Source organism: Capra hircus, chromosome 13 (assembly GCF_001704415.2).
Source record: "Capra hircus breed San Clemente chromosome 13, ASM170441v1, whole genome shotgun sequence".
Taxonomy (NCBI): Eukaryota; Metazoa; Chordata; class Mammalia; order Artiodactyla; family Bovidae; genus Capra; species Capra hircus.
The window spans coordinates 62,778,817-62,796,873 of NC_030820.1; the positions used below are offsets into that span (position 1 = coordinate 62,778,817).

Here is an 18,057-nt window from a genome sequence, read left to right on the forward strand (position 1 = left end):
GACCTGGATGATGGGTGAATTCATTCATTGTGACAAATACTGAGTGCTGTATTGGTCAGGAAAATTGAAACCACTCTAGGTATTTCTAACAGAGGGATTTAATATAGGAAGTTAAATCTGTAGGGCTGATGGAAGGGCTGGAGTAGTTAAAGTCAGGTTTGGCAAGAACTACTCGTTTTCAGGGTCACTGTTGTGGCTTGGCCCTTGTAACCAGGACACTGTACTTGGTGAGAAAACTGTAGGATTCTGTGGCTGAGGTTTCAGCTGCCCTGCCATCCTTGGGGCTGGTAATCAGGAGGGGAATGTAGGGTTCAGTTTGCCACTCCAAAACTCATGACTGCTAACCTGCCTATCTCCCAGAATGGCTGCCAAGGAGAACAGTTTCTACCTCCCTTCTGCCTTCAAATCTCATGTAGATGCTTCTCATGGGCAGAACTTAATTTGTGTTCAGAACTGTGCTGGCAGGGGTACTTGAGAATGTGGTTTCAAGCTTGCCACCTCTGGATTTCAGGGGAGAGCATGGGCGGGTGTAGGAAGGTGCCAAGGGCCGACAGGCAAGACCTGGCAGAAGCACCTAGTGGTGCTGTATTAGATGCCTGAGACCTCCCTAATTGAATTCATTCATTCAGCAAATGTTTATTGAGTGCCCACTCTGTGCCAGGCATTGCTCTAGGCCTGGGAATAGAGGAAGAAACAAAAGCAGAGCAGAAGTCCCTGCCTGCATGAAACTAGGCAGATAATAGCGTAAGTAAGTAAAATGCATAATTTATTAGATAATGATGCATCTAAGGAGGAAAATGAAACAGAGGAGAGGAAGTGGAATTTTGGTTAGGGCAGCCCAGGAAGACCAATGAATGATAGGTAGATGATGGAATAAATGAATTCTTTACAATACCCCAGTGTCATGATGTGAGCTTAGTGGTCACTGAGTTTGGGTGGCTCAAAATTCCTTTGGTAATTTCTCGTGGCTTCAGGGTTGATTCCTAGTCAAGGGATGCCTGCTGGTGTGACATCAGGCAGAGTTGGTTAAGAAGCGGAGTTGCTGGTGAGGGCATAGACCCTTCTGACTTCCTAGTTCTTCTGTGCAAGAAGTCTACTACTAACAATAATAATGGCCATCACAACAGCTGATGTTGATTGGGTACTTACTACTTGCCAGGCCCTCTTCTAAGCTCTATCCTCATACAGGGTTGCTATAATTGGCCCCATTTTACAGATGCAGAAACTGAAACAGAAGTTAAAAGACTTGCCCAAAGTCACTTAAATGATAAGCGGCAGAATCAGGATTTGAACCCAAGCAGCCTGGTTCCAAAGCTGCTTCTGCCTGCTGGCTTCGTGGAGTTCTATTCAAAGGGGTCTTCGGAGTGACTGAGGGGACTGAGTGAGGGGGAGGAGTTAGGGTGGTGATGTAGCTGTGGGTGGCTGAGATCAGCCAGGGCCACAGTGAAGGTCCCACCACCTGGGGCAGCTCTTCCCCTCCCTTCCCAGGGCACTCTCCCTGACTCTGCTGTCCTTGTAGGTGCCAAACCAGTGTGTGGAGGCTCCAGTATACCCCACACCCCAGGTGTACAGTCCCGGCAAACAAGGGTTCAAACCAAAAGGACCAAACCCTGCTGCCCCTATGACCAGCGCCACTGGGGGCACAGTGGCCACCTTTGACTCCCCACCATCACTGAAGACCCGACGGACCAAAGGTTCCAGTGGACTCCCAGAAGGTGGGCACACAGCCTGTCATGGCATCTCTCCTCAGCATGGAGGTACCTGTCCACAGGCTGCGTGGTTCCAGTCTTCCCTTTTGTGATAGTTAGGATTAAGTTTGGTTGCATGTAGTGGAAAATCCAAATGAGGAGTGACTCCAAAATGGTAGAATTTTGTTGGTCTGTGCAAAACAAGTCCAGAGACAGGCAATTTGGAGTTTGTATGCCTATATAATCACCAGACACCCACATTTCTTCTATCTTTCTGCTCCATCATTCCTAGAACATGACTTTTGTTCTTGGGTGCCTCATTGTGTAAGATGGCTGCTGAAGCTCCAGTCATCAAATTTCATATTCCAAGCATCTGGAAGAAGGATAAAAGAAGCATCCCCCAGCTCCCAGAAGTTCTAAGCATGATGCTTTTGCTTACATTTCATTGGTTACTAAGTCACATGACCATATCTATCTCCAAAGGAAACTGGGAAATGTCTGTCTTAGCCAGGAACATTGATGCTCCCATTATGTAGGGGATTTGTGAAGAAAGAAAAAGGGAAGAGTGAGTATTAGGCAGGCAAGCAGCGATGTCTGCCACCCTGTTAGAGATGCTAGGCATATGGTTGGGGATGATGTCAGAAAGTAGTGGTAGTAGAGAAAGGCAGAAGAATTGAGAGTTTGCAGGGGCTTCCAGCCCCTTCTTTCCTTTCACAAATGTGTTGAGCATCTGTGTGCCAGGCTTGGTGTCAGAACTGGAAATCTAGCATCTTGGATCATGATTTCCTTACCCTTAGTTACTCACAGTTTAATGGGAGAGACAGGGAATAAATAAATATTTATGGGTCACTCTAGAAAGCAGATTAACAGAGTGCTGTGGTTGAGAATACTGGATAGAGACTGGAAAATGCTGCTGCCTATCTGTCTGGGGGTGAGAAGGAACAGTCTCTTGACTATCTGAGGGACAAGCATTTTAGGCAAGGTGGAACAGCAGGTGCAAAGGCCCTGAGGTGGGACCATGTTTGAGGTCTTTTGAGGTTAACCAGGAGTTCACTTCAACTAGATCGTAAGAATAATAGGATTGGTAGGAAGTAGAGGATGCAGAGCCCCATAGGCCATGGCAGAGAGGGTGGATTTTATCCTCCGGCAGAAGGGAATCTTTGAGGGGTTTGCCCTGCTTTCCCAGCCAGAGCATGTCCTGGAATTTCTTCTCCCAGGCCCTATGAGAGACTTACCTGTGCTTCTTCCCCAGCCTGTCCAAGATGTAGACCTCCTAGGATCTGGGCTATCTGGCCCTGGGTCTAGGGGTAGAGTGGCTGGAAGCTGCTCTTACTGCCTACAGTTGTGTTGCCAGCCTTACCGTCCCCTTCTTTGTCTTTTTCTATGTGTCTTTTTTTATTTTTCATCAGCCGCAGGGAAGCCAAAGGCTCAGAAACTCAAGTGCTCATATTGTGACAAGTCATTCACCAAAAACTTTGACCTGCAGCAGCACATCCGAAGGTAACCGGGCGTGGTGGGGCAGGTGGCCCCTGGGCAGCCCTGGCGGGGAGGTGGGATGGGGAATCCACCGCGGAAGCAGTGCTCCTTGCCCCGCCCCCTTCGCCTGGTGGTGACCAAGGCCCCCACGGGTCTGTCATGGTTCTCAGGCCTTCCGTCCAGCTCAGGGTGATGTTGCCCCTTTCCTCCTCAGTGGGAAGGATCTGTGGAGCCTGCCTGCCATGATAAGGAAGGTCCAAGGTGGGAATGGAGGAGCCGGAATTGACTTGAATGGCTAGGAGGAGGGCTTTGTCGGTGGGAGGCGTGCCTCAGCCCTCACTTCTGTAGAAAGGCCTGACCTCGGGGTTAGCGATGCTCTATGAATGGGCCTCTGCAAGTTCTCTGCTCGCTCAGTACTAACCCTGACACCCCTTGTCCCAAGAACATGCAAGGAGCCCCTCTGGGCCTCAGGTTTTCCATTGTGAAGTGGAGGGGTGGTCTCATTCGATGTTTCTCATAGAGTGGAACACTGGGACATAAGATGGTTTTAGGTGGTTTGTGGATGTGGGTATTGAAAATTTCTGAAAGATATAGTGAGAAAAATTTTTTCAATTTCTTTGAGTCAGAGGAGAAAGCCTCAGTTAGGTGTGGTCTGTCTGTAACACCTCGCACAGTTTTGCTCATCTTTTATAACAGAGAGAAAGAGAAGGAAGGGAGGGAGGGAGAGTGCCCAAAATTCCAGCCATGGCAGGCAATAGCTTCTCTGTGGACCAGGGTCTACCAGCCTATTGAGATCTCTTAGATCACATCATTCCTTCTGGGGGGGCTGCCCTGTGCCTAGGAGAATGCTCAGAGTATCCCTGACCTCTAACCACGAGATGCCAACAGCCCCTCTTCACTCCTCAGCTGTGACATCCCAAAACGGCTCCAAACATTTCCAGATGTCCCAGGAGGGAAAATCAATCTCTGTTGAAAACCACTGGTCTACAGCCAGTGCTTGTCCGTAGAACTTTCTGCAAAGACGGAGAGACCCCAATAGGCTGTGTCCACAGGGCAGTGGACATATGGCTGCTGAGTACTTGAAATGTGACTGGTATGACTGAGAAACTGACTTTTGGTAACTTTATTTATTTATTTTTGGCCATGCTGGGTTTTTGTTGCTGTGCAGGTGCCCTGGCTTCTCCTTGCAGTGATTTCTCTTGTTGCAGAGCACGGGCTTTCTAGGGCACTCGGGCTTCAGTAGTTGCAGCTCCCGAGCTCGAGAGCACGGGCTCAATAGCTGTGGCACCCGGGCTTAGTTGTTCCGCACCATGTGGGATCCTCCTAGATCGGGGATCAAACCCGTGTCTCTTGCACTGGCAGGCAGTTCTTTACTACCGAGCCACCAGGGAAGCCTCAGAAACTGAGTTTTTAACTTGATTTTATTTTAATGAGTTTAAATTTAAATAGTCCCATATGGTTTATGTCTGCCATAAGGATGATGCGTCTATAGATCTTAATAAGATTGTTTTATGAATAATTGCATTTTTTGTTACTTGTGTTTATGACAAGCGGTTTTACATATATAATAACAACAGGAAGCTTCATTTTTAATTATTTTCAGTTCTTAAAAAGTGCATTGATTTGAAGGAAAGTTTTAAATAGTTGTACAAGTGCTGTGCTGTGACGGCTAGGACGTTTTCTCCTACAAATAACAGAAAATTCTCCACTTAAACAATTGTTGTTCAGTCTCTCAGATGTGTCCAACTCTTTGCAACCCCACGGACTGCAGCACACGCCAGGCTTCCCTGTCCTTCACCATCTCCCAGAGTTTGCTCAAACTCATGTCCACTGAGTCAATGATGCCATCCAGCCATCTCATCTTCTATCATCCCCTTCTCCTCCTGCCTTCAGTCTTTCCCAGCATCAAGGTCTTTTCGCATCAGGTGGCCAAAGTACTGGAGATTCAGCTTCAGCATCAGTCCTTCCAATGAATATTCAGAGTTGATTTCCTTTAGGATTGACTGGTTTGGTCTCCTTGCTGTCCAAGGGACTCTCAAGAATCTTCTGTAACACCACAGTTCGAAAGCACCAATTCTTTGAAACTGTTTTATCTCACAGCTTAAGATGGCCACAGAGAAGGTCCGCTCCAGGGCTGGTTGATTCAGCCACTCAGTCTTGTCACTAGGAGCCAGGGGTGTGTCTGTGCTTGCCTGCCTCAGTAAGAGGGCTCGTCCTCACAGTCTCAGGATGGTGGCCCACAGCCTCCAGATGCTCTGCCCAGGGCTTCCTGGTGGTTCTGAGCTCCTGGACTGAGGTCACAGTCCCTACACGTGGGTGCTGACAAGCCTTGTTTTCCACAGCCACACTGGTGAGAAGCCCTTCCAGTGCATTGCATGTGGCCGCGCCTTTGCCCAGAAGTCTAACGTCAAGAAACACATGCAAACCCACAAGGTGTGGCCTCCAGGACGCAGCGGTGGCACCGTCTCTCGCAACTCTGTGACGGTACAGGTCATGGCTCTGAACCCCAGCAGACAGGAGGATGAGGATAACACAGGTGGGTAGAAGTGACCACTGTACTGGGCAGCGTCTGGCTGGAGCATCCCTGTGCAGCCCTGGGGGTGAGCAGAGCCAGCCACAGACAGCTCACGGAGGGGGTGTTCTGTGCAAGCAACATATGCCCCCTTTTCTCTGGCCTGCCAGTAGGAGCTGGCCCTACTGTGTTGAGCCATTCTGTGTGTGCCTTCTGAATTCTTGTGAGCTCTAGAGAAGAACCCATTTCTTTCAAAACTCTTGTAATGCCTAGCACCTAGGGTTCAACCATTGAGCAAACATTTATGGAGGCTTACTGTGTGCCAGGGGTCTTCCCAGGTGGCTCAATGGTAAAGAATCTGCCTGCCAAGGAGGAGACTCAGGTTCGATCCCTGAGTTAGGAAGATCCCCTGGAGAAGGAAATGGCAACCCACTCCAGTATTCTTGCCTGAGACATCCCATGAACAGAGGAGCCTGGTGGGCTATAGTCTGTGGGATCACAAAGAGTTGGATGCGTCTTAGCGACTAAACCAGCACCACCACTGTGTGCCAGGCCCCTGGGCCTACAAACTTGAGGTCAGAGGCCCCTGTCCTCAGGGAGAGTGAGGGAGGAACAGCTAAACACATGATTGTACGAGGAGCTGGGCGGCATCGTGAATTCAGCTAGGGGTGGCAGTCAGGGTCGTTAACAACCTCAGAGCTGTCTAGAGTGTCTGAGGGGAAGGCCTGCAAGGGGTGACTTGAGGCAGTGGCTCTTCATCCATCAGAATGTAAGTGTTCAGTAGTTTGGCCCCTGGAATGGCTGTGTCCCTGCACAGCAGCTGAGCATGAATGCAGGGCCTCGGTACCACGTCCCACACTGAGCCCATGGTTGGTGGCAGGTGAATCCAGCAGAGCACGGGGAGGGGTCCCAGGAGTCCTTCCCGGGTGGCGTGGCCCTCTGCCCTGCCTCTTCCTCTGCCTTTCTCAGTGACTTTCCTCCCTGGCTTTCTCCACAGGGTTGGGCCAGACCCTGTCGAGCGCCCCACAGCCCCAGGCCTTGCCCACAGCCGGCGAGGGAGAGGGGGACAAGCTGGAGGCCAAGCAGGTGGTCCTCATCGATAGCTCCTACCTGTGCCAGTTCTGCCCCAGCAAGTTCAGTACCTACTTCCAGCTCAAGTCCCACATGACCCAGCACAAGAATGAGCAGGTAGGTAAGGGGGCGGGAGCAGGGGAGGGGCACAACCACTCGAGTCATGAGCCTTGGCTGATGCTGGGGTCTTGAACATGGCCTAGAAAGGGACAGGAGTGGGCCTCGGTTGCTCTGAGCTGCCATGTGACCATGATGGGCTAAGCTTCCCCCTCCATCCTCTCTGGGTGGTGCCAGCTTTTTGGGCCATTACGGTGCTTGCCTGAGGGAGGAAGTCCACCTCTCAAGGGTCATATAATGAAGGAATCAGACACAGGAAGAATTCTTACCACTTTGAGAAGATCTAGTGTGTAAAAACCTGCCTATGGAGATTTGAGACTACAGCCTTTTTTTTTTTCAATTGAAGTGTGATTTACATGCCATAAAATTCACCCGTTTTAAAGTGTACGCTTCAGTAGTTTTTAATCTATTCATAATGTTATACAGCCATCACCCCTATATTTCTAGAACATTTTTTTTTTTGCAGAACTTTTTTATCACCCCAGAAACTTTATACACATTAGTGTTCACTCGCCCCTACTCCGACTCAGGCAACCACTAACCCATTTTCTGTCTCTATTGATTTGCCTATTCTGGACATTTAATATTGGAATCATCTAGTATGTGGCCTTTTGAGATAATATTTGTATTCATGTTGTAACATGTATCAGTACTTTATTCCTTTTTATTTTTGGATAATATTTCATTGTATGAATATAGCACATTTTGTGGAGAAGGCAATGGCAACCCACTCCAGTACCCTTGCCTGGAAAGTCCCATGGACGGAGGAGCCTGGTGGGCTGCAGTCCATGGGGTCGCTAGGAGTCAGACACAACTGAGTGACTTCAGTTTCATGCATTGGAGAAGGAAATGGCAACCCACTCCAGTGTTCTTGCCTGGAGAATCCCAGGGACAGGGGAGCCTGGTGGGCTGCCGTCTAGGGGGTCGCACAGTCAGACATGACTGAAGCAACTTAGGAGCAGCAGCACATTTTGAATATCCTTTTATCAGTTGATAGACATTTAGGTTCTTTCTACTTTTTAGCTATTATGAATAATACTTTAGTGATCATTGTGTACAAGTTTTTGTATGAACATGTGTTTTCAGTTCTCTTGGGTATAAACCTAAGAGTAGAATTACTAGGTTATATGGTAACTCTATTCAAAGTAATTTTTGTTAGTTATTTTTTCTCCCTATTAAATTATCATATACCCAATATAGAATTGGGAAATTCAGAAAAGTCTGAAAAATATATAGATTCACATTTACTATTTATTATATGCTAAGTACCCTGCTAGAGGGCTTCCCTGGTGGCTCAACAGTATAGAATCTGCCTGCAATACAGGAGATGCTGGTTGGATTCCTGGGTCAGGAAGATCCCTGGAAAAGGAAATGGCAACCCACTGTGGTCTTCTTGCCTGGGAAATCCCATGGACAGAGGGGCCTGGTGGGCTACAGTCTATGGGGTGGCAGAGTCAGACGCAACTTAGGACTGAGTAACAACCCTACTAAGGTTCCTCACATTCAGTACTTTACTTACTTCTCATAGCAACCTTAGAGATAGGCATTTTCAGTGTATCCAGATGAAGAAACCGAGGTTCGATCCATCCAGAGTCACACTGCCAGTAATAACTGAGGCAGGATTCAAAGCCAGTTCATTTGACTCCAAACCCCTTGTCATAACCAGCTTACAGTATGTCCTCCCAGGAATCCGGCACTCAATGCAGTATGTTTTGTAGATTTCCTTTCCTTCCTTCTTTTTTTTGACTATGCCACATGGCTTGTGTGTTGTTAATTCTCTGACCAGGGATCAAACTCGTGCCCCTTGCAGTGGAAGCATAGAGTCCCATCACTGAACCCCCAGAGAAGTCCCAACGGCGGCATTCTTTAAATCCCCTATTATTGGACATTTAGGTTATTTCCTGAGTTTTGCTATTATAAACAAAACCGTGATGAATATTGTTGTAATCAAATCTTTGTCCACATCTCTTGACTTTTCCCTTATTATAGATTCTTAGCAGAGAGATTGATGGCGTTAAGTTAGACTATCCTTGGGGGGAAAAATCACCAAAAACTTTTATTCAGACTGGCTTAAACAATTAGGAAGTTTGTTATCTCACATAATAAGAAAACCCAAGATGGGGCAACTCAGGCCTGAGACAGTTGACTCAACCCTGCATCAAGGGCCCTGTGTCTTTCTAACTCTTGTCTCCACAGGGCGTGGCCCTGTCCTCTGCTGGTGGTTCACCTGTGGTCCTATGGTGGTGGCCACTTTTTCTAGGCAGAAGACCAGACACAGTATTATCCATGAACATAAAGGGGTTACATTAATAATATCTTCTGTATCTTCTTTAAGAGCAAGGAAACCTTGCCCAGAAGCCTTCTGTAGCCTTCTCATTGGTCAGAGCCCATGCACCTGCTCTATCATTTAGAAATGCATTGTTAGGCTGCAGATAATAGGTAACTGGCTTACTGGTTAGGATTTTTTTCTCTCTCACATCATAAGAGGTCCATAAGTAGGTAGTATTGGGTTTATCTAGTAGGATTCTCCTGGCTTTCTGCTCTGCTATCTTTAGCATGTGGCTTTCATCCTCAAGGCTGCAGAATGGCTGTCACACCTTCAGTCATCACAGCTGTATTCCAATTAGGATAAATGCAAAAAACAGAGGGAACTTCTCCTAGGAAGCTTTTGCCTTTGTGTCCAGGGAGTGATGCCCTCCCCAAAGATTACTGCCTACATACCATTGGCAAGAAATGGTCGCATGACTGATACTCGATGTAAGGGAGCCAGAGGATCAAGTGTTTTAACTGGGCATCTTGCCACTCTGAGCAAATCAGGGTTCACTTTGTTAGGAAGAAGAAGCCGTCTTCCTTCTTTGTTAGGAAGAAGGGTTGGAATTGTATAGGCAACCCTGAGTGTGTCATGCAACTGCGACTGTTTCACAACCCTATGAGGAAGAGTGTGTGCATGCATTTGTGCTAAGTCACCTCAGTCATGTCCAGCTCTTTGCGACCCTGTGGACTGTAGCCTGCCAGGCTCCCTGTCCATGGGATTCTCCAGGCAAGGATATTGGAGTGGGTTGCAATGCCCTCCTCCAAGGGGATCTTCCTAACCCAAGGATCAAACCCTCATCTCTTACAGCTCCTGCTTTGGCAGACGGGTTCTTTACCACTAGTACCACCTGGGAAGCCCCATAAGGAGTGTGTACTACTTATTAATGTATACCTTTTAAAATGTTAAAAGCATATCTTTCATACAAATAACTTAGTGCACTTGAATCAGGATTTTGCTTAATTCATTAATGGGGGAACTGGAAAAATGACAAAGCCGGTCAAAAGATGGTACAGAACACTGATACCTATATCTCTGTGTAACTGTGTCAGTAAAAAAAAAAAGGAATCCTGAAATAAGATTACTAAGTTAGATACAAATCTGGTTTATGTCCTTCAGGGCAATAAAACCTCTGGAGTTTAAAAAAAAAAAACCCTCTGGAGTTATCTTTTCTACATGACAAAAATAATTTACATTGGATCAGTTTTCTACAAGTTAACATTTAACTTTAGAGAGTCTAGGTTCTGATCAGTAATAAATAGTCAAAACAAGTGACATCACCCAGAGAGTGAGATGACCCTTAGCAGCTTAACTATCTTCACCTAACTGCTTGCCAGACTGCTTGCCTCTCCAAGTGAGGTCCCCAGCCCAGTAGCTTCAGCATCGCCTGGGTGCTTGGCAGGAATGCACGTGTTCAGGCCACCCAGACCTGCTGCGTCAGATTCCCTGGAAGTGGCCAGTCTGCTACTGTGATGCAGGCTCGAGTTGGAGAGCCACCATTCTCGCATAACATTGAAAGGATGGGATGCCATCTTTTCACATCTTTTCAAGATGTTATCATTCCAAGGTTTGGATAATTTTTTTAAAATATACCCAGTACATATAGTACAAGAGGGTTCCCTTTTCTCCACACCTTTTCCAGAATTTATTGTTTGTATGTTTTTTTGGTGATAGCCATTCTGACCAGTGTGAAGTGGTACTTCATTGTGGTTTTAGTTTGTGTTTCTTGGAATCTAGAAAAATGGTGCAGATGAACTTATTTGCAGGGTGGAATATAGCCGCAAACGTAGAGAACAGGCTTGTAGACACAACAGGGGAAGAGGAGGGTAGGACAGATCGGGAGGGCAGCACTGACATTTAGACGCTGCCGTGTGTGAAATCGACAGCTAGTGGGAAGCTGCTGTGTGGCACGGGGAGCTCAGCTCGGTGCTCTGTGATGACTTAGGGTATGGCATGGGGGTGGGGTGGGAGGGAGGCTTCAGAGGGAGGGAACACATGGATATATACGTGTTGACTTAAAAAGAAATGCACAATGTGAGAGTTAAGTTTTATTAGGGGCAAAATGAGGGCAGTCTGGGAGGCAGCACCTCACATAGCTTTGAGAAGCTGCTCCAAAGAGGCAGGGAGGGAAAGGTCAGTATATATGAGATTTTGGTGAAGAGAGAGTACATGCAGTCAAGCACATATTTTTTCCAAAAGATTTCCGCTAGGCTTGTGAAGCTTTTGCTAGTCACGAGGAACAGTCATCACCATGAAGGATTTTAGTGCTTTTTTAGATATAGGGAGATACAAGAATTAGGCTCATAAAATCAGCTCCTAAAAATACCTGAAGACCTGTCATACTAGTTTTTCCTCGAGCACAGAGCGCCTCATTTCTGCTTTCCACCCTGAACTCTTTTCAGGGGGTGGGTCAGCTGTAGCAGCATGTGATTTAATCCTTGTAGAGGTAGATGGCAAGTGCCCATGGCAAGTGGCAATTTGTGGTTGACATGCATATAGCCGATTCACATTGTCATACAGCAGAAATGAACACAGCATTGTAGCAATTATGCTCCAGTTAAACAATAAATAAATTTAAAAAAATAATATGTATGGCAGAAGCCAATACAATATTGTAATTATCCTTCAATTAAAAATAAATGAATGAAGAAAAAATAATAATAAACCCAGGGCTCCTGCAGCAGGGGAGCAGGGGAACAGCAGTTGGGTCTTCTGTGAGCAGTGTTGGAGGTGGACACCACAGGGCAGGGGACCACAGTGGAGGCGGCTCTCCAGCCTGCCCTCACCTGCCCTACCTCTTCCCCCAAGGTGTACAAATGTGTGGTCAAGAGCTGTGCGCAGACCTTCCCGAAGCTGGACACGTTCCTAGAGCACATCAAGAGCCACCAGGAGGAGCTGAGCTACCGCTGCCACCTCTGTGGCAAGGACTTCCCCTCGCTGTACGACCTGGGCGTGCATCAGTACTCACACAGCCTCCTGCCACAGCACAGCCCCAAGAAGGACAGTGCCGTCTACAAGTACGTGATCCCCCTTCCCCCTCCCCATAGGAAGCCCGGGGGTCCATTCCCTTGGTGGTTCCAACTGCTCAGGTCCAGTGGGACATCTCAAAGGGGAATCTGAGGCTTCAGGGTCCAGCCTGGGGGAGTGGGTTGTGTGCCTTGGCACTGAGTGGGGAGAAAATGTGGCTCCTCCTTGTATCATTCTTCAGCTTGGCAGACATGCAACCTTAAAAAGAAAACGTCTTAAAAAGGGAAGGCAATTTTTCCTTGTTCATAGTGGAAAAAAGATTTGTTTTTCCCTAAAGTAAAATATTATGAAAATAGTATTTTGTCTGATAATCTACACAAGTTAGATTACACTTAGAATGGTACACTGATTTTTTTTTTTTGGCTGCACTTGGTCTTGGTTGCCGAGCACAGGCTTTCTCTAGTTGTGGCAAGCGGGGGCTACTCGCTAGTTGCGTTGTTCGAGCTTCTCACTGTGGTGGTTTTTCTTGTTGCAGAGCGTGGGCTCTGGGGTGCGGGCTTCAATAGTTGTGGCTCATGGGTCTAGTTGTCCCATGGCATATGGGAGCTTCCTGGACCAAGAATTGAACCTGAGTCCCTGCATTCATAGGCAGATGGATTCTTAACCACAAGACCATCAGGGAAATCCTACATCGATTCTTAAATGAAAAAATGCACAAGTGTGTATTTGAAAGCAAAAATCATAAAAATAAGATTGGTATGTTTTATAATCTATAGAATTTAGGTTAAAGTTGGAGCTATATGCTGATTCTTAGAGTGGGACAAGGAATGAATTAAATGTGTATTTTATTGGGGGTAATTTTTCTGACAACCCTTTACATGGCTGTAGTCTTCTGTTTCAGTCATAAAGAAGGTCCCTTTAGCAGAAATGATGAAGGGCTCCCTCCGTTTTGCCATGTGCTTTTAGTCCTTAGAACTTCCGATCATTCTCTTTGGATCCATTGATCTTGTAATTGTCCTTGTCATTCTCGTTGGAGCTACTGAGCCTGTGTTCATCCTTGTGGAATCTCCCTTCCTTGAGAGCTTTCTGGCTCCTCCTCCAGAATCCCATTTGCTGATGGTATTGTCTAGCATCACTTCCATGATTTGGAGGAACCCCTCACTGTTGCTCTCCATTCATTTTGCTGTGCATTAGCCTTATGTCATTTGGGAGCAGCTGCCTCACAAAACCTAGCACATGGGGATAGGTATTAGTGGGGGAAAAAAATAGGAGTTTTTGTCCAGTGACGACTTCTAGTTCATTAGTGAATATTTTCATGTTAGAATAATTTTGCTTCTCTGTGCAGACTTATATCTGCAGGGAGTTGGCTGATGACCTCTGTTAATGCATACCCCCAACCCTGGCCCACCTCTAGCTCCTGGGTGAGGCTTCTGGGGTTCAGAAATAAGTAAACAGACTTTGAGTCTAGAATGCATGGACTGCTTAGGGAGACAGGAGTGTATGTATTCTTACTGTATGCTGTGATAAAATGCTGTCATAGACATATATACCCACGGTAAGAGGTAGGGCAAGGGACAGTATCCCAGGAGCAATGCTATCTGAACTGAGTTTTGAAGGATGAATAGGAGTTTGCCAGGTAGACAGTGGATGGCCGGGAGTACCTTCCTAATAGGAGGAACAGCAACTGTAAAGATAGGAAATAAAATAGCAAGTGGTTTAGAATGCCTGTTCTGTAGAATGGAAGTGGGAGGAGATGTTTAGATGGGGCCTGGGAGAAGAAGTGGGGGCCAGGGCCTGAGGATCTTGTAGAAATCACAGGAGCTTTAAGAAGCTGGCAGGGGGACTGGGCTCAAGAAATGGGGTAGAGGGCATCTGACCCTGGGGGATTGGGAAATGGGGCCCCAGAGGCAGGAAAGCCAGGTGAACTCTGACCAGCTAAGGGGTGATTTCTGGATAACGAGTAATTCCCATTTGTAGAGAGCATTTGCTTTTGCCCTTCCAGTCTGTGGAATTTCAAGTCCCTGTAGCTGTGTGGCTCTCTGGAGTGAGATGCCAAGTAAAAAGAAGTGAGTACCTGCAAGGTGCCTTGACCTGACTTAGGGACATTGAGCCCTGCCTTCCTGGGATGTAGGTGGTATCAGTCAGTTCAGGTGGCTATAACAAAATATTAGAGTCATGTGAGAGAGAGAGGGTGCCTTTCTCTCTGGTCTTTTGTTTTCTTTCTTTCCTTCTTTAGCTGCATTGGGTCCTGGTTGTGGCTCTCAGAATCTTGTTGCAGCTTGAGGGTTCTTCATAGTGCCGTGGAGGCTTCTCTCTAGTAGTGGTGTGGGTTTCTCTCTGGTTGTGGCATGCAGGCTCCAGAGCACGTGGGCTCGGTAGTTGCAGTGCATGGGCTTAGTTGCCCCTCAGCATGTGGGATCTTAGTTCCTTGACCAGGGATTAAACCCACATTCCCCGTGTTGGAAGGCAGATTCTTAACCACTGGACCACCAAGGAAGTCCCTGCTCTTTTCCTATAGGGGCACTAATCTCATCTGGAGGCTCCCACTCTCATGATCTCACCTAGACCTAAGCACCTCCCAGAGGCTCCATCTGCAAATACCATTACATTGGGGATCAGGACTTCACCATAGGGATTTTGGAGGAACCTAGTTCAGCTCATAGCTGTGGTATTCTCCCCATTGCAAAGATGAGGACACTGAGGCTCAGAGAGGAGACTTTAGCATTCCATTATACATGGATAGGCTGTAATTTATTTAACATGTCCCATACTACAGGTTAATTGGGTCATTTCCAGTTTATCATTATTATAAACAACATTACAGGGAACAACTTTGCACCTATATCTTTGCTCATTTGTAAATAAGTTCCTAGAAGTAATTTTGCAGATCAGAGATCAAAGAAGGGTTTACAAAAGATTAATTACTATCTGAAAAAATAAATTTATGTGCATACAATGTGGTATTTTAAAACTACAGAAGCACATAGAATGAAAAGGAATTCCCTATCCATCCTGACCCACTTCCGCATCCCACAGGCAATTGCTTTCAAGAAGTGTTTTTTTTAAACTTACTTTGAGGGACCTTCCCTGGTGTTCCAGTGGCTCAAAGCCTGAGCTCCCAATGCAGGGGCTCCAATCCTTGGTCAGGGAACTAGATCCGATATGCCATAACTAGAGATCCCGCATGCTGCAACTAAGGACCCATTGCAGCCAAATAAATAAATAATATTTTTTAAAAAACCTTACTTTGACATAATCTCAGACTTCTAAAAAAGTTATACGAATAGTACAAAGAATTCCCATACATATCCTTCACCCACATTTCCCAGGTATTACAATACTAACCACACTGGCTGTGTCATATTCTGAGCTTTTTGAGAATAATTTGCAGGCACCATGCTCCTTTACCTTTTCTCTTTCGTGTGTATTTTCTAAAAACAAGGATAACCTCTTCCATAAAAGCATAGTGTAGTTATCAAAATCAGGAAGTTAAATCAATACAATTCTGTTACCGCATTTATAGACCTTATGCAGAAATTTCCAATGGTTCCAATAGCATCTTTTATAGATGAAGAAAAAACTTTTGTCTGGTCCCAGGGTCCAATCCAGGATCACACATTGCATTCGGTTGTCCTTGTCTCTTCAGTCCCCTTTTTGCTGAAACAGTTCTTTCTGTCTTTGTCTTTCATGACCTTAGTATTTTGAGAGAGTAGAAGCCAGGTATTTTGTAGAATGCGCTCAGTTTGGATTTGTCTGATTTGACCTCAGGGTTGGTCCAGGATTGACACTTTTGGCAGGAGCGTCATGAAGCGACGTTGTGTCTTTCTCAGCACATTATATCAGGAGACACATGACATGGGTTTTCCCTATTGCTGGGCATGTTACCTTGCATGATTTAGTTAGGGTGGCATTTCTGGCAGGGAGTTTTCATTTTAATGGTCTTGCGAAACTGCCTCCCCTGCAAACCTGTGCCTCCTGCCACCAGAGCCTGAGCCATTCCCATCTTTCTCCCACCAGCTCACAGAGTCTCTGCCCTCCTGGTAGCACGGCTCCCACCCCACCCCCTCCTTCTTTCTTGCCATTTGCAGGCATTTAGCTTGTGGTTTTCAGGGTGTGGCCCTGGGGGGAGTCCCCTGGGCCCACCACAGGTGCAGCCTGCCTGTGGGTTTCCCACCATGGCCCTGGTGTACAGATGGCTGGGCCCACAGTTCTGTTTTTAGCATGAATTGCCCACCTGCCTCTAGCTTTCCTCATTGGTACTGCATTGTAAATGGGCCCAATTGCTGGCCAGTGTTTTCATGGTGGGAGGACAGTGGGGTCTTTTCTTTAGTGTGGCTTGTGGCCTGAAACTGCTATTTTGCGGGTATGTTAACCAGTGATGGTGGAGGAGGGGTGTGGCTGGTTACCTCCAGCCCCGTGCATGCTCTCTCACCTCTCTGCTCCTCCCCATTTAGGTGTGTCAAATGCGTCAACAAGTACTCCACACCTGAGGCGCTGGAGCATCACCTGCAGACCGCCACACACAACTTCCCCTGCCCGCATTGCCAAAAGGTGAGGACGCCTGCCCTTTCTGGCGAGACAAAAGTAGGGGGCAAGAGGTGATGGCGCGAAGACCCCACTGTCTCCTCCTCTCCTGCCTCATCACATGCAGGCCGAGCTTGGGGTTGTCTCTGCAGACAGCACTTCTTGAGGAGTGAGAGCTCTCCCTTGCCAGTCTTACCAATTGGTCACCTACCCTGGCTGGCCCGGGGTTGCTACTGGGGCTAGGCGGGCTGGCCAGGCTGTGGAGTGAGGACTCTCTTGGGCCCAGGCCCGGCATGCAAACAGCAGCCTCCAACTTCCTGACGTCTTATTATCCTGGTTATTACCAGTTCCTTTTTAACAGTGGATCTGGAATCTCTCACTAAAGCCTGGCCCTTCACACCCATCAAAAATCCAGTCAGGGTTCCATTTTTCACTTTTCACCAAAACATAATTTTTGTAAAGTTTGTTTGAATCAAGTCCATATACTGTGATTGATTCTATTAATCTACAGATTCCACCATCAATGCTTTTTTTTTTTTCCTTTTAATGTGTTTGTTGAAGAAGCTGGGCCTTTGGTCCTGTGGAGTTTCCTGAAGTCTGGATTTTGCTGATTGCACCCCCTGGTGTGTCTAACTGGTTTCTTTGTTCTTCTCATTTTCTTACCACCTTACATGGCAGATTTCCTAGGACAGACAGTTCTGGTTTCGCTTCGGCCTCATTGTAGATGTTTCTAATTTTACAGCCTAATTTGGGGATTTGGAATTTGTGGTCCAAATAAAAGGTATCATGAATTAGCAAGAACCCTGTGCCAGATGTGGTTCTGAGCATTCTATCTGAAACTGACTCATTTAACCCTAGGAGGCTGGCATACTATTTTACAGACAGGGAAACTAAGGCACTGAAAGATCATCCAGCTAGGAGATAATGGAGTGAGTAAGTAATTAGGTCTGTGTCCTTGACCACGTATCTGTATCAGATGAATGAAAAAATGAATGAGTGCCCTTCCTATACCTGGGGAGGAAGGAGAATTTGGCTTCTGTGTTTTCTGGCTTTTTATTACCTTTCCACTTATTTCTTCGGTTACGTGTTCATTTCTTCATTCATTCCCCTGCTTGTCAGTCATTTAACTCAGGCCCTGTGCTGGGAAATGAGAGCTCCTCTCTGCCCTGGAGATCTCATGTGAGCAAAGGGCTGTTATTCAAATAGGTTAGATGCTAACTTTAAAAGTGTGGGTGGACTTTCAAGGCATTGAATGTGTGGCATTGAGAAGTCACGGAGGGCTTCATGGAAGCAGTGACCTGAGTTGGGTCTTAAAGGATGAGTAGAAGTTTGTCCTGCTAAGAGAGAAAGTCTCTCTGGGTGGAAACAACAGCCTGGGCAGAAGCCCAGAG

At 46.8% G+C, this 18,057-nt stretch overlaps 1 protein-coding gene across 1 annotated transcript in view; it reads left to right on the forward strand.

The window, feature by feature from the left end:
* Positions 1-18,057, forward strand: part of ZNF341 (zinc finger protein 341) — a 41,767-nt gene that overhangs the window by 16,818 nt on the left and 6,892 nt on the right. The window contains 6 exon segments of the mRNA XM_018057729.1: positions 1,520-1,715; positions 3,098-3,188; positions 5,507-5,700; positions 6,674-6,864; positions 11,984-12,192; positions 16,597-16,693. Coding sequence (XP_017913218.1) covers positions 1,520-1,715; positions 3,098-3,188; positions 5,507-5,700; positions 6,674-6,864; positions 11,984-12,192; positions 16,597-16,693 — 978 coding nt within the window.